The following is a 16,493-nucleotide window of genomic DNA, read 5'->3' as shown; positions in this document are numbered from 1 at the left end:
TGGATGTGGTGGTGGTGGTGGTGGTGGTGGATGTGGTGGCAGTCGATGTGGTGGTGGTGGTGGATGTGGTGGCAGTGGATGTGGTGGTGGTGGTGGATGTGGTGGCAGTGGATGTGGTGGCGGTGTAGGATGTTGCGGTGGTGGTGGGTGATGTGATGGTCTTGCACCAATAGTAAAGGAGAGTGCACGAACGAGGCCAGGCCTCACTTCAGTGGCCACCCACCTTCCGGTTCCCTAAGCAGGGTGCTCAAACTGACTCGCAATAATTCACCAATGTACATTCATTGTAGTACCCACAGCAGATGCTTCAAAGGTGACTGAGGTCTTCAGTTGAGTGTGCATAAGTTCCTTCAGCACCATCTGGTGATCTTACTGCCTGTCGTAGCCAATATGTAGTAAGCATTTCTGAGATTCTTTGGGATTAATAACTGATTTATTGAAGCAGGATGCCCATAGATAACGCTCCCTAAATCAGCCAGCTGTCAACTAACTTCAGCTGCGTACTCGCGAGACTCCCGTGACGTAAAACAGAACCCTGGCAACACCCGCGTTCCATGGAGCTGAACACAGCTGGACTCTTCACAGCAGCTGGAACCATGTATGTGCCAAGCGGCTCCCGGGCGCCGGTGGGACTCTTTACCCACAGGTGTGTCTGTCCAGAAGTCTGTGGCTCTCGTCGGTCGAAGGGTTCGAGGGGTGGAGCTCTCGTTGAGCTCTCTCCTCTCAGTGTAGAAGAAGCACACGGTCGGTCTCTGGAGTACGGTTGAGGAATTTCATCTCACTAAATCAAGTGACGCACCTTTTTCAAAGCGAGGTACTAATCACATCTTCCTGATCGCCATCCTAACTTGTTACTGGGTCGTGCTGATATTCGCACAGGAAGAACTAGGAAGTAGCAAGTCTTACTAGGGTAATTTTGGGGGTTAAAAAAAACACTTTCTGGTTTAGGACTTTATTTTTTATTTTATCAAAACAAAAGTCAAATGTAGCCAGTTTTAACTATTTTCTCAGCAAGCTCAAGGCACTCCTTCCTTCCCACAGTCCAGAAAAATATCACATACCACGGGCATTTTTACAAACACCAATATGTCGGAAAAGAAAGAAGGACACACAATTAGTCTACATATCTGTTGTGGAAAAAAATGTAATAGGTTTAAGAGCAAATTCCCATAATGTGTAAAACAAAAAAGGAGGGGCAAATAACTAGGTGGGAAGGAACATCAGCACTTAGGTAGTTAATGGTCTGTCTTATTTATTGACATCATCTTCGTAAAACGTATTTGCTTCAGACTGCAGATTTTCAAATGTATATAGCAATTTTAGAGCCAATGACAATAGTGTCAAATATTTGAGGCTACTGGTTATTTGTAGTCAAAAACAGCGCAAGAGATTGCAGTGGGAATTGGATCTGGATAGTGTATAAGGGGCAAATTTAAGTGGTGGTTTAAGTTTTTAATCAGAAAGATGTCTTTTTCCATTCTCTCTAAGCCCTGTCCCTTTCAGACTGGGGGGCGTGTGTTTGACTTTCTTTCTAGGATGTAAACAACAGTCAAAAACACGCCCCCCAGTCTGAAAAGGACGGGGCTTAGAGACAAATGGTTCTAATTTCTATCTAAGCCCCGTCCTTTTCAGACTGGGAGGCGTGTTTTTGACTGTTGTTTACAGCCTAGAAAGAAAGTAAAAAAACACTCCCCCCTCCCCACCCCCCCAAATCTGAAAAGGACGGGGCTTAGATTGAAAGAAGAATGCCACTAGGACCTCTTCTCCAATGGCTGGCCACCGTTTAGGAGGCCAGCCAATGGAGAAGAGGGGCGGGGCTTAAACCTCGCTAGTGAAGTACACTAAAGTAATTAAATCTCGCGAGCGCGCATGTGCGCACCCGATGCCACGCGAGACCTAAAAATGATTATCTACCTTCTGATCTGAGATTATACAAATCCCCATACAGTGAAGCTTTAGGTTGAAGAAACAAACGTTTTTCCTTCTTATCTCAATGCACAAATATTTTGCTAATTCAACTAAATAATAATGTTCTTTATTGCATTTTAGTTTCGCAACCAGTATGACAACGATGTGACTGTCTGGAGCCCTCAGGTACTTTGTTTAACTCGTGGTTTCATTTTCTGTTCGGAGAGCCTAGTGATTTGAGACTAGGAGGGTTGTCAAAATGCTATTAATTTGCTGGTTATTTAGGAGCAGTTAGCACAGATATGAATGAATAATTTAAAGGGTTGAATCTTGCCATTATTAAATGAAGATAAAGTAATGCTAACCCCCCTCAAAATGAAGGGCGCACCAAGTTTGTGTCTGCATTCCTTTTAAAGAACTTCGGGAGGATCTGCTATCCATATAGGGCAACCAATTATAGGCATTTGATTCTTAACCCATTTTTAGATTCTTTTCTTTCTAATCCCAGATTGGTGCCCCTGAGTATATTCGTAAAATCTCCCATTGAATTGCCCAACAACCTTGTTCTTTTACAACTTCTGTGGCGCAGGCTGAATATTTCTTTCTTATGTCGAAGTCTATCATACTGCGTAGCTGTCTTGGTTGCAAAGACATATTTGGGACATACTGAAAGGTTACTTAGGAGCGCTTTCAGCCCATTGCTACGCATTGTCTTTGTCATTTGTTTGCTTTCTGTTCGCTGGCTTTATTTACTTTACCCTTTCCAGTATGTCTTTGTTCCTTCTATGGCTCACAGCCTGTTTACCACCTCTGATTGGTCCTTCTTTTCTTCCATGAAGGCTTTTTGGGAACTTTTTTAAGCAAATGAGAGTGCATGTGCTTTCCAGTTGTCTCCATTGTGTACTTCTCTCCTTCACACTCCACCTCGCTCTATGTTCCTCTCTCTCGCTGGTGCGCTTTCCCCCCACCCCTGCCTTCTGTTTTTCCCCACCAGCTCCACGCTGCTCTTTTGCCTGTTCCCTCCTCCCGCACTCTGTGTTGCTCCCACCCACTCAGGCTGTTACACCTCCGTCCACCCACACCTTTTGTGTTGCTTTCCCCAGTGCGTCACCCGTTTTGCTTCTGCCTCCCCACGTTACTTCTGACCACTCAACCTGTGTGTTGCGTACGTGCCCTCACCTGCGCCCCCTGTTTTTTCTGCCTTTGTTGCTTAGGCACCACATTGCGTTTGCATCTTTTTTTTTTCTTGTAAGTTAATGATCCAGAGTTACTAAAACAAAACGGCTGCATCGTTAATTATGTAAAAAGAACAATTGATGGACAGAATGCTGAACAATGTCATACATTCACCCCAGTACAGAGATCTGGGCCTAAATCCATCGTTTTTTTTCTCCCCATGCCATTCCAGTTGAGACCCAACCATATGAAAATCAGTCTTGACCATGTCCCCCATGGGAACAGTCGAGCCCGAACTGCCAAGCCAGGCCCTTCCTGGACTGGAAATAAGAATCCTAGGACCATTTTCGTGGTTTCACCCCTCATCAGCCAGAGTAGCTTGACTCCAGTGGCATGGAGAGCATGAGACCCACGTCTGGGCATGCTGTCCAACATCCGTGTCCTTTTTTTTTTTTTCTCGCCCTAAGTGCGCTGGGAATGCCCAGACGTAGGTCCTGGGCTCACTGTGCCGCCAAATTCAAGCTACCTGGCTGATGAAGTGTGATGCCCCGAAACCGGTCCCAGCATGCTTGTGTCCGGTCCATGGAGGACCTGGCTTGGTAGTTCGGGCTGGACTGTTCCCATGAGCCACAGGAGTCAAGACTGGTTTGCACATGGCCGGGTCCAAACTGGGGTGGCTTGGTGAGCAAAAGTATGATGAATTTAACCCAGAGCTCTTGACTAGGGGTGAATGTTGATTTGCTCTGCATTCCGTCCATCATCTTTTGCTCACTAATTATGTAGGCTCACACATGCATAGTGCGTGCATCTGCAAAATGACCTGGCAAGCTTTATCAGGAGCGCACCATCAAAGCATACTTCAAGTATGAGGTCATGGGCATCATGCAGCCTTTTTTGTGAGTTTAAAATTTAATATGGTACTTCAATCACGTACACAGGCTCTGTTAAATGTTAGATCTTTGTGTGCATGTTGTTTGATCTGCACCCAATATTTAGGGCTTGATTACGATCTTGGCGGATGGGATACTCAGTCACAGACGTGCCGGATATCCCGCCTGCCGAATTACTAGTTCCATTATGTCCAATGGAACTTGTAATACGGCGGATGGAATATCCGTCACGTTTGTGACCGAGTATCTCATCTTCCAAGATTGTAATCTGGCCCAAAGTCCCACGTTTTTGTTAATTGCTATTGTTTGTGCCCTGTAACATAAACCTGCTGTATTGCCATTCCTTACCTCTTTGATGACACTTTCATTTAAAATAAGCCATTTCTCTTATTCAGCTACCCTTTCCCCACCAAGCCTGGTATGTGTCTAGTTGTGGAAGATAACATTATTTGCAGTTTTAAGGCTTACATGGCTCCCATGAATGTGGGAAATTAAGATGCGTCTTGGCACTACTTCACCTGTACCGGGACACAAATAATACAAGCTAAATTAGCCTTTAAAAGGCAGCTCCTCAGTGTCTAAAAAATGTCACACGTTTGCATCATTAATACGTTTGGATGTAGTTTGCACAGGATTTGGGATGGGTATGAAAAATATTTCCTTTTTTTTTAAGTTCTACTTTTATGATTCCTTAGGGCCGAATTCATCAAATCGAATATGCCATGGAAGCAGTGAAGCAAGGCTCTGCGACTGTAGGACTGAAATCTAAAACCCATGCTGTTTTGGTAGCCCTAAAGGTATGGAGCGAAATTGCAGATAATGTGTTCTGGTAAATGCTGCTTTAGTAGTTTCTTTTTATTCCCCTCTAACACCAGTGAAAATATAAACCTTAATCAATTTCAACTATTGCAGGATACTTTTTTCTAAAATTCCATGCTATGCCATTTATATGGGTGTTCATAACAGGACCTCCATTGTGCTCATCCTGCCATTGCTGTTAACATTTCCTGTTTTTTTTAAATCTGAGGCACACCGCTATGACAAGATTTTGAGGAGTTAGATAGTGAGGTATCTTCCATGGTGGTGGATTGAGAGCATCATCATCCGTCCTAAGAGCAGTTTGTGGAGAGATGAGCAGTGAGTTCGTAACGAAAGTTTCAACTTTTGCAGAATAGTTACTGGTTTAAGAAAACACTCTAGTCTGCTTAGTGTCTGACATTTTAACTGTCAGAAGCACTGTAGAACTAACTTAGTAATATTGTCTTTTGTCTGGTTATTCCTTTCTGGAGTTGAATCATTTTAATACTCCTGAGGCATCCCTTTTGCTGCATTTAGCGTGTCATCTGCAAACCTAATGCACCTATATGCATACCTATGTTATTTTAATATACAGATTACATTCTTTTGTTTAGGAAATGGTTACAGCCAGTGAAATAGAGAACGATCGTAATTGTATACACAGGTGGAAGTTGCAGTAAAAATATTTCACTCAAATACTAAGTTCCATTTTGTTACGTAATCTATTAAGAAGCTTTCTTCAAAAATAGGCAATTTAACACAAACCATTGAATTCAAACTTCAATTGTTTGAAGTTAAACACCTGCACACAATATCATAATCTTTAGACCGTCATATGCGCCTGTATATGCATACATATTTTGATGTTTAGCTGGTGACAACTCTACGTATTTTCTAATACGATTTATGCTATTTGAGGAAGTGTCTTTTTTCCCCTATTGACTACAGGCCAAAGTATAGTCACAACAGTTGTAAAATATTACCACCCAGCGCTACGTCAAAAAATGAAAACTGCCTATTGCTCTTCCTTACACCGCTTTACCTGGGCTGTTATCTGGGGTGTGGCCAAGCCAGATTAACATCAGCCTAGCATACTGGAGGTTACCATCCCTGCTGTCATTGTTGGTTGGTGTCTTTTTGTGATGGAGGTTCTAAGGATGCCTCTCCTAAGCATCGGCACAATTTAACAGTTTCCAGGAAGGTAAAATGGGTGAGGTGTAACTGTGTTTCTCTACTGCATAGTTGCAATTTTTTGGAATAGTAATCATAGCAGAGCATTTGTGTTGACCGAATGTTAGCTTATCCACCACTATAATTGGCAGTTAAATACGACACTAATAGTTGGACGTTTTGTGCTACTTAGAAGTGCAGACATGTTTTTAGTACAGAGTTTGTAATATGTCTGTAAAAGTTCCCTGGATACACGCAGTTATGTACTCTTCCTATCCCAATACTACAACATTCGCCAATTGGTGGATCTTGTTTTTGTTCCGTAAATGTAAGTTCCACCTGCGAATATGTTCTCATCTTTTATATTTTGCTGCAAGATGAATTGAGTAAAACGTAACTTAGTGATAAACTTATCTCTGTTTTCAGAATTGCACATCTTTTAATACTGTTCCTTTATAGGTTGACGATATTGTTCAACATATAGAAACTACTTCCTTTACTAAATGGTAGTTGTCTATTTTTATGTCTTTTAATTCAAACTTTTTCAGGAATTGAAACCTTTTCTTGGTCCTGTACAGACAAAAACTCAGTTTTACCTTTAATTTCGGTTATTTTCTTTCGCCAAATCCCATCTTTAAGAATTGTGACAGTTAAAAGTTGACAAGGCACAGCATTTTTTAAGCTGTCTACGGACATAGATCACAATTGAATATTTAGACCTATTCTGGGCTGTGTATTTTAGTATTACCAATTGAATTGAAGTAAAAATACGCGACTGACTAAAGAAAAACAACGCAGTGAAGAAAATCCCCATTATCCAGTAATCAAACTCAGGATTGATATTGAACGATTCAAATTTTCCACCAATGCAGACATTTAAAGTGCTATTTGAAAGCAACAAAACTGTTGTCCACTTACATTTCTAAACCAAGAAATTTAGCATTGTTTTTTAAATACAAAGACGAAACTAACCGGGAGGAGAGGCTGTGTTAGGCTGTACAACACAGACTCTTCACCTTCAACTGCTTGCTCAAGATAGTGCTGCAAAAGTACACCAAGAAGGGACAACACTGAATAGTACACGTTGTAGAAAAGCTGCTATTGTTTCTGTACTCTAAAGAGTATTATGGGGCACTGGAATGTAGATCAACCATCTTCACTCTTACCTATGGTGTTTTACTTTCAGCTTAGTCAATACATCAATAAAGATTATCAAAAATATTACTCGTGATATAGAAAAACAACCTGCTCCATTAGGACTATTCCAGTGTAAAATCCCAAGGCTACAGAACATGGATATTTTCACCGAAACATAACCTAGTTCTTCCCGAAAAGAATATGTGAGCTTGGGATGTATTTAAAGTTTAAATGTATACTATTTCTCTTGACTTGTGGAACATTGTATATCTGTGGTCAGAGGACTGGTTGTTTAATGTGTAACGGATATTTCCAATGATATCTTGACTAAATGTCTTTTCCTTTGTGAATAAAGAGAGCACAGTCTGAACTTGCTGCTCATCAGAAGAAAATTCTGAATGTAGACAACCACATTGGCATCTCGATTGCTGGTCTGACTGCAGATGCCAGGCTCTTATGGTAAGCACTTTAAATAAATGTTGCATTGTTACAAATAGTTATCCAGTTTAGTACACATTACAACTTGAAGTATGTATGTATGTATTTCTATTCACATTAAAGGAGCCGGTTTGTGGAAACTAAAGCTCAGACCCCTAATGCAAGAATCCTCATTCTACTTACAAGTGGCTTATAGTTCACAATCTACACATTTAATATCTCACCTCTTAATTGAGATGGACAAACTGTCCCAATTGATGATAGTGATTGTGTTGAGGGCTGTTTCATTCAACATAGGCCATCACAAAAGTTGCTAGATAGTATTTTAGTTTGGTCACACTTTATCATTAGTGTTTAGTTAAAAGTCCTTCAAAACTGCACCCGCGACTTTTCGGTTGACTTCTATCGAGTACGCAGCTGTGGTTCCCTTCTATACACAGCCTCCGTGGAGTTCCTGGGTATTTATCTTGGGTGGTTCCTTGTGTCCCGAGCTCCTCGGAGTCTCCTGGTCTAAGTTCCGACTTCGGTTGCAGTTCGCATTCTGCTTTTTTAGTGTATGGTTTGGTCTCCCCCTGGAGACCACTGTGTATTGTGCTTACTTACCTATTTGCAATTGAAGTATTATTGTGCATTTGTGTTGATATCTCCGGTTAGGAGATATACCAATGTGGTAATGAGTGTTGTGTAATAAATAAACATTTTCATATATACACTAAGTGGTTCCTTTTCATTTGACCTACACTACATGATTAGATCTGGTTAAACAGGCTGCTTAACACTCCTTCAAGATTAGCCTGAATGCTGCTCTCCACAGCTACCACTTAGAGAGCTTTCTATGGTTGTCTAAGACCACTAAAATCACCATAAGGGTTGCCTGAATTAGTGCAAGGTGGTTCACTTGGATAAGTGGGCACCATATACTAAGCCATATTCCTACAGATGGAATTCAAGGAACGTGTCCACCCTTCATCTACCATCACGGCATCCAGTAGGCAGGTCAGAAATGAGTTGGAAAATGATAAATTTGAATGATTTTATTAGTAAATTTAGATTGTGTCTCGTTATGGTCTGAATGATTTCCTTTTTCTGGACCTTGTGTTTTAGTAGCCTAATACACAAATCCATCTTTGTGGCACACATATGATTTCCTCTGAACCTTGCTTCACTCCCATGAAAAGAAGTTTGAAGGTACCAGGTTATTTAGGATATAAAAAGACTCCTAACTATACCTAGAATATTGAAGTCTTTTACCAAAGCCTAACCTCACCATTGTTGCTCTCTTTTTGTATTCCTACTGGGGCTTTCATGGTAGACCTTTTACAGAAGGTCAATAAACCTGTAGTTTGCCCCACCATGGCTGTTTACCAAATCTGGGCCCTTCAGATTATACCTTCAGTGATTGTGTCAAGATTAGGCATGCCATACATGCGCTTTCTGAGCAGTAGGCATTTGTCTCCAGCCAGGACCTCCTGCTGGGGCCGTGGTGTTTTGGAGCTTAGTGCCTGGGTCGAATGTTGCGGTGTCAAAGTGAGAGCCTGTTTTCTTTGGTTGTTGGCTATTTGGCCACATTTATTTCTGCTGGCTGCTCCAGAATGTTCTGGGACCTTACAAGTGAGATAGGAGTCGTTGACTTCAGGGTAGGTATCTACTAAATGCTTTTGGTAAGAACAGTAGTATTTGTTTTTCATTGTGCATATGCTTTATAGGCACACAGTAATTGGCTTTAAATAAATTGTAAGAGCTTAAGAAAATCATACACAGTTACCACTAAGGATGTACAGTTATGCCAATATTTGATGCTTCCGAATTGATGGTTGTCAGAATTTGGAGTGGCTTATTGGTATTAGAATAAATGCTTGTACTGGAATGCATACTATGGCATACCAGACTATGGAAAAGTAAATAATTTGTAACTGGAAAAATAGGTTATCTAACCAAAGTTGCTATACTCACAAGTCTACACTCTTATTTTCATGTAGTAGGAGTAAAATGTCTTAAACTTGAGAAAGTGGAGGATTTTGAGTTATTGGATTCACGTTATAGATGCAATCTGCAGAGTTATAAAGCTTTAATTACACAAATATAGGTATTCGCACCCATTGAAAATTGATACCGCCAGGGTGTGTTTGCATGTACTGAATGTGGTGCTTTTGCAACATTCTGAGCTCCAGACCTCTGCGTAGGCGATAACGTGGTGGTACTGCATGTTTACCCGTTTTAAGCTTTACAGACTGTGAATGTGCATTTTTTAATCTGTACGAATTGTGATTTCACGTGATGGAAATTGTGCAGGCAAAAGCTTAGCAAGTGTGATAATTACCGCATATCTCAGAATTCCTATTTTTGTCCCCAAATTGAAGTAATTGCAGTAGCTTTATTGAAGGCTTCGTTTTATATTTTGCAGAGGTGTCGGTAATTAAATTTCTTTGTAAGCCAGGTTACCAGGCCAGAAATGTTGGACTGCAGTTTAATACTTTGTCTCCTTATGTTCTTTTACTCCCAACACTCCGGCACTCTCCCCCTTTTGACTAGACTTTATCAAGAACAATATGATCTATTTTTTTGAATGGATCAATAAATTAATTCTTGTACTTCTGTTAGCAGAGTTGTGTATATATCTAGGTAGTGCTGTATTTCAATTAGTACAGCCTTGCAGAACTCTGGGATTGAGGCATTGTTCACACCCAGATGTTGAGAATTCAGTCACAGACCTGAGACTATTTTCTGCTTGAGTAGTATCAGTAATGTGGGTGTTGGTAATTTTCAGTTTATTTGCTGCAGCATGATTTGGTGTTCAATGTCTGAGAGCTTGGCTAATTAATGAGAGTGCGATCTGAAGCACTTGTCCAAGGGCATTACATGGCTTGAGGTACCTGCATGGAACAACTGACATTACGTTTTTGTTTGTTACATATGATTAGTGTTACTGTGAGCTCGGTTATAACCAACTATATGGAATGTATGAGCTGTGTTGTATATGTGCTCATTGTTCTGTTCTGTCTTATGCTATGTGCACTCCAACTTCTAAACACTGGTCACAATGTTTTGGCGCTGCTCTCCCAAGTGTAGCTCTAAGAAGGTGCGCTAGTTTGTATGCTTATTTTTACATTTTATGACCTCGTTGATTCCATCAGTATGGTGTAACTAAGTGGTGGTAAATGATGTGCGATGGGTTTTACTGAATCAGTTTCATGAACAATAATAGAACCACCATACAGAATTTGAAGCTAAAAGGAGAAACAACCTTGTTTGCAATCTGTATTCCCTTTTTAGGTCGAGCCTAGCGCAGCGCGCATGCACTACTCTATGGGAAGGCCTCTTGGAAACACTCCAGACTTTCCCAAAACTTCTCCAAACATTCTATTGGCCTTTACGTGTGGCTTTCAAAAATTAAAGCACGCAATTAGCCATAGGTGGCTGCATGTCCCACCTTTGCTCTAAATGTTTACTCCCATAGCATTTAGCTCTCTGGAGCGAGCAGTGGCGCGCAGTGTGGCAGCGGCATTCCGTCCACAGCGGCTGCCTTTAACAAGACTGTTTACAATTTTGTGCGCTTCTCTGAGGGGGCGAAGGCTGGGGCTTTGAAGGTGTCTGTTTACAGCAGTGTGGATATGTGCGTGCTTTTATCTTGTTTGTACTGCGGGTTATAGCACTGGCCTCCGGCCTGGCCCCATAGCGGTTGGAAACTCTTCTGGAAAGTTAATGCGAGTCCCAGATGCTTTCACAACACGTCTGTTTACAGTCACAACTTCACACCTTTCTGAGGGCTACCCTGTGTTTTCGCTGGTGCAATCTAAGCCTCGTCCCTTTAAAGTGAAATGTGGTTTGCAGGTAGCCTGGGTGACTGCTTGCTCACAAGTGTGCACAATATCTTGTGAGACACCAGCAGGGTACCTCTAGGAGAGGAACACGTCACTCCACAGGAAATTTTCTACACAAACGAGACTTCAATGTGCAAAACAGTGTGAACATTGTCATAATATGAAATTCTGAGAATGTCCCGAATGTTCACCTATGAAAATGACAGACGTGGCTGATGTATTTATAATTTCACTCGGGTCTATTAACGGGCTGAAGTGTGTGCAGGTGACTTTAGTGAGTACCTACATTTCTACAGCATGTTTCCAAAGGATTTGAATATTGTCTGGTCTGGTCCCACTCTACCTTGGGCCACCCAACTAGTGGACTGGATTGCCTCGGTAAGGGTGAACTACAACCATCTATCTGTTCTCGGAGATCTAAACATTCATTTTGATGATCCTGCTAATAAACCAGGCACAAACTTACTTCATGACCTTGCCGCCATGAATCTCCTCTTAGGGAACTCGGGTCCCACTCACAAAAAGGGACACCTTTTGGACCCCATTTTTTCCAGCCTCCCCCAGCTACAGTGCCAGCAGGCTCTGCCCTTAGATTGGTCAGACCATTATCTAATAAAATTCCATCTGGGAGACCACTTAGCCGTCTGCCCTTCCAGTGGGACCACTAAGTCCTTCAAAAGAAACTGGAAAATCTGGACATTAACCACCTCATGTCCACACTAAGCCTGACTATTCCAGAGGAAATTTTAAGCACCGGAGACATCGAATTGGCAGCCACCAACATCAATAAATGGCTCCTAGATGCTTTAGACACCTGCTTGCCCCTAGCCCACAAAAAAACCACTTCCCACAATCCACCTGCCCCGTGGTACAACGAGCACCTGAAAGCCTCTAAATCTAAATGTAAACGACTAGAACGCCTGTGGAGGAAGGAGTACTCCCCGGCTGCCAGTTTACACTACAAAAGTGAGCTCAAGCTCTACCATAAAGGCTGCAAGAATGCAAGATCTAACTACGTTACTAAATCCATATCGGAAGCTACTAATAAATCAAAAATTCTTTTCAATCTTGTAAAAGAGCTTGCAGGCGCAAATACTTCTTCCAAAACTCCTCCCCTTGACCGCTTTCAGTGTGAGGAACTGGCAAAATATTTCACTTCCAAGATCGAGATCATTCATCAAGACATAACAATACAACAGCAAGCCCAATCTACAAGTACGCAAAACCTCAGATCCAATACAGATGATACCCTGGTCCAACCTCATCTGTCCCACATGCTACTCACTTCATGGCCCGAGATAGATGTCCAAGGTCTACGGGACATCCTAGGGAAAGTCAAATCCGGGTCGCCAGTCGACCCTCTCCCGATCTCTATACTTAGACTCTTGGACACTCCTCTCCTGGCCGTGCTAAGTCAAATCCTAAACCTTTCCCTTTCCACGGCCACAGTCCCGTCATCTTGGAAGCATGCCATGGTCTCCCCCCTCCTTAAGAAACCAGCGGCCGACCCCAGGATCTTGGCAAATTTTCGTCCAATATCCCTCCTGCCTGCACTCTCCAAAATCTTGGAAAAGCATGTCCATGAACATCTTACCGAGTTCACTGAGGCAAACAACACCTTGCACCCCTCCCAATCCGGTTTCCGCACGGGATTCTCGACGGAAACCACACTACTTGGAGTTGTGGAAAACCTTCGACATTTGGTCGATACGGGTAACACTGCCGCGCTGATCCTTCTAGACCTCAGCGCGGCGTTTGACACCATCTCCCACAATACACTCCTCGCTTCCCTCTCCAAGATAGGCATAAGAGGAAAGGCACTAGATTGGATAGCATCTTTTCTGATGCTCAGGACATTGCAAATCTCCTCCAGCAATGCGGCATCTAAGGTCCATTTCTCTCCGCACGGGGTTCCACAAGGATCAGTATTAAGCCCCCTGCTTTTTAACCTCTATGCAGCCCCGTTGGCCCAGATTGCTGAATCTGCAGGTCTCATCATGTACACATATGCTGACGACTCCCAAATCGTCTTTTCTCTTTCAAGTGATAACCAAGATATTCCTTCACGCCTCCAGGTAGGCCTTAGGAACATTTCATCTTGGATGAACAAAAACATGCTCAAACTCAATGGCAGTAAAACCGAGGTTCTGATAGTAGGCCCCGACCACAACCTCTGGAATTCCAGACACTGGCCATCTGAAATGGGCCCCCTGCCAACACCATCGCACCAGGTCCGTAATTTGGGCTTTATCATTGACAGAGAACTAACCATGGAGTCCCAGGTGAACGCTCTCTCAGCCACCTGTTTCACAATTTTATGATGGCTCAGAAAGATCATATGGATGCTCCCTGGTGACATTCAAAAGACAGTGATCAATGCATTAATTACCTCCCGCTTGGACTACGGGAACGTCCTTTATTTGGGGGCATCTCAGGCAAATATAAGGCGCATCCAACTGATACAGAATGCGGCAGCTAGGCTGCTCTGTAAATGCAATAGGAGAGATCGTATGTCCAGCCACCTAAAGGCACTCCACTGGCTAAAAATCGAAAACAGGGTCAAATTTAAGACTCTCAGCCTCATGCACAGGATAAAGTGGGGCAAGGCTCCTAAATATCTTCAGACCCTGGTGAACACCTACATGCCTGCCCGATGCCTGAGATCGGCCACCCAAGGTCTCTTCTGCGTCCCTAAAACTCGTCGGGCAATGATGGGAGGCAGATCTTTCTCCCTCCTCGGCCCTAAACTCTGGAATTCCCTTCCCCAACCGCTCCGTCTTGAAAACAGGTATTCTTACTTTCGCAAAGCCATCAAGACCTGGCTTTTTAACCAGTGACCTCTTCTGGCCTCCTATTCATAACCCTTTCCTACCCCTCTAGTTCAATATTCTGCTTAGCGCCGGGAAGCCCTTTCTGGGTATCTGTCGCGCTCTATAAGCCAAATAAATAAATAAATAATAAATTGTCTGTTATTGTTGAATTTCAAGTAAAGCCGATATTCTATCGAAATTGCACGAATTCCGCAGTATTAATACAAATAATGAATTCTGCATTTTCGTTGTACCTGAAAGCAAGAAACAGCAGGTTACTTGAAAGGGAGGGGGGCGCTGTGCAGCAGGAGAGATGCCAGCACAGCAGATATGTCTTCTAAAGGATCTGAACTTAAGATGACATCAAAGGGTGGTGTGGGGGGGGCTGGAAGCTCAAGGACCCGGAGAGCAGGCTTCTTTCATGCTGCAGACCTGCACAAAGCTATTAAGGCCGTCACAGGAGCACAACGCTGGCGTAAACTGTGGTGACGTCGTAATATTCACTGGTGACACAAACACATCACAGTGTCGGCATCACAAGAAGACACCGCACTACAGCAAGTGTGCAAGAGCGACAAGCACCAGACGTGAGAAGACTAAACCTGCTGGTGCGGAGGATGGAGAAATTCAAAAGAGAAATCAAGCTATTAACACTCTATTGCTTGAGTGATGTTTTTATTCACATCCTCAATTGTAGACCAGTTACGTGTACATTTTTCGAAATTACAAACTTATATATTTGCCCAAAAGTGAAGGCGTGGGAAGGAGGGACAGGTGAAAGCGGTAAAGTATTGGTGAGGGTGGTGTAGATATAAAAAGAGTTTCAAAGGAAATCACATGTGGTCACATAAATACATTTGAAAATTGACATCACATGGGCATATTCAAATTGCCATCAGAGTATCTCTACACATTTATGCATTCCTATCCCAATAAATTTAACACAGCCAAAAATGATCTATTGCATTTGGGTAGGACAAACAAATGGTGTGTCGACGTTTCGACCCCAGTAGTGTAGGCTGGCTTGCACCTTACTGCGGGGTCTTCATCAGGACTAGTGGGGACGAGGATTCGGGGAAGTGAGGGAGGGCACCAAAAGGGCCACAGTGGATTATGTGTTTGTAATTTTGAAAAATGTACATGTAACTGGTCTACAATTGAGGATGTGAATAAAAACATCACTCAAGCAATAGAGTGTTAATAGTTTGATTTCTCTCTTTTAAATTCCTGTCTCTGTGCTCAAGAGATTTTGCAACTGGGACCCCTTTACATGTAACACTTACTACCCAGGTCCCAGCGCCGTTGGGTTAACCCTTATTCTGTAACGGTGCAGAGTATGGGGCACGGCTGTGCCCTGGCAAGATTGGTGCCTGCTAGGTGAGCTTGCCCATTCGCTTTTGCGCACCGTGGTAATTTGCCAATCCAGAAGTAACTGTACAAATACTGTGCCATTGGGAGCAAAGTCAAAGTGCTCTTACAAAGTGAAAAATAACCAATAAAAGCGCAGAGAAGCAGATGAAAGGTGGCGCAGGATCTAGAGCAGGGAAAAGTCAATGAAGTCTGAAACCAACAAACAGTAGACTCTCGCTCTTACCCATGTGCCACAAAGCCCATGCTGGATGCACGCAGCATGAGTTGTAACAAATAAAAGAGTAATGTCTACTTGTCGATCAGCGAAGCTGCCTACAGTTAATGAATATGGGAAAAGAAAAAAAACACTTGTTACGTCATAACCCTTCTTAAGGCTGACATGTAAGCGTACTCACACCATTCATGGTCAGCCTTCTTTGTCCTGTAAATTGTCTTTAGCCTTTAGGTCACGCTTTGGCATCCTTTCACGGCTGGCTTCTAGGTGCAGGATTCTTTAGCTGCTGCCCATCACATCCTTGATCTGCCCCTTTGAGCATTTTAGTCGCACCTTTCTTTATTGGGTGTACCCTTCTACCTCCTTCACTGGAATGCAAGAGAGTCTATTTTGCATCTGAAAAGTACACTCTTGTTACTTTCTGTTCTTCACCACATCCATGCATTATAAAAACTGCATTATTGTGTGTCATTGTTCTGTAAGAGCTTGAATGTGAGCATCAGACCTACTTGCTTTGCCAACGCTTGTTGCCTCAGTCACGCACTGGTGGCAGTTTAAATGGGTAGGTAAGTGGTTGGGATGTTTCTTTGACCTATCCGGGGGGTAAGGGGGCACTGAAAGCACAGGACACTTTCTTTGAATTGAAGGAGTTGTGGCCCTTTTCTGACGTCACTGGGAGCGTAGATGCTTTCTTGTCCCCTTACCCCTTTTCATCTCCAGACAGGCCATGCCCTGGCGCCTGGTGGAGAGCCCACTGCCA

General features: G+C 42.9%; 1 protein-coding gene across 2 annotated transcripts in view; it reads left to right on the top strand.

The window, feature by feature from the left end:
- The window catches only part of PSMA1 (proteasome 20S subunit alpha 1), a 143,120-nt gene that overhangs the window by 23,916 nt on the left and 102,711 nt on the right, over positions 1-16,493 (top strand). For both annotated transcript variants that reach the window (XM_078681017.1, XM_078681016.1), the window contains exons 2-4: positions 2,050-2,094; positions 4,670-4,771; positions 7,435-7,538. In XM_078681017.1, the coding sequence (XP_078537143.1) occupies positions 2,050-2,094; positions 4,670-4,771; positions 7,435-7,538 (251 nt within the window). The remainder of the gene's footprint in view (positions 1-2,049; positions 2,095-4,669; positions 4,772-7,434; positions 7,539-16,493) is intronic.

This window comes from Lissotriton helveticus, chromosome 3_1 (genome assembly GCF_964261635.1).
Source record: "Lissotriton helveticus chromosome 3_1, aLisHel1.1, whole genome shotgun sequence".
In the NCBI taxonomy this organism is placed as follows: Eukaryota; Metazoa; Chordata; class Amphibia; order Caudata; family Salamandridae; genus Lissotriton; species Lissotriton helveticus.
Note: the sequence above shows the minus strand (reverse complement) of the source record. Positions and strands in the feature narration are given on the sequence as shown.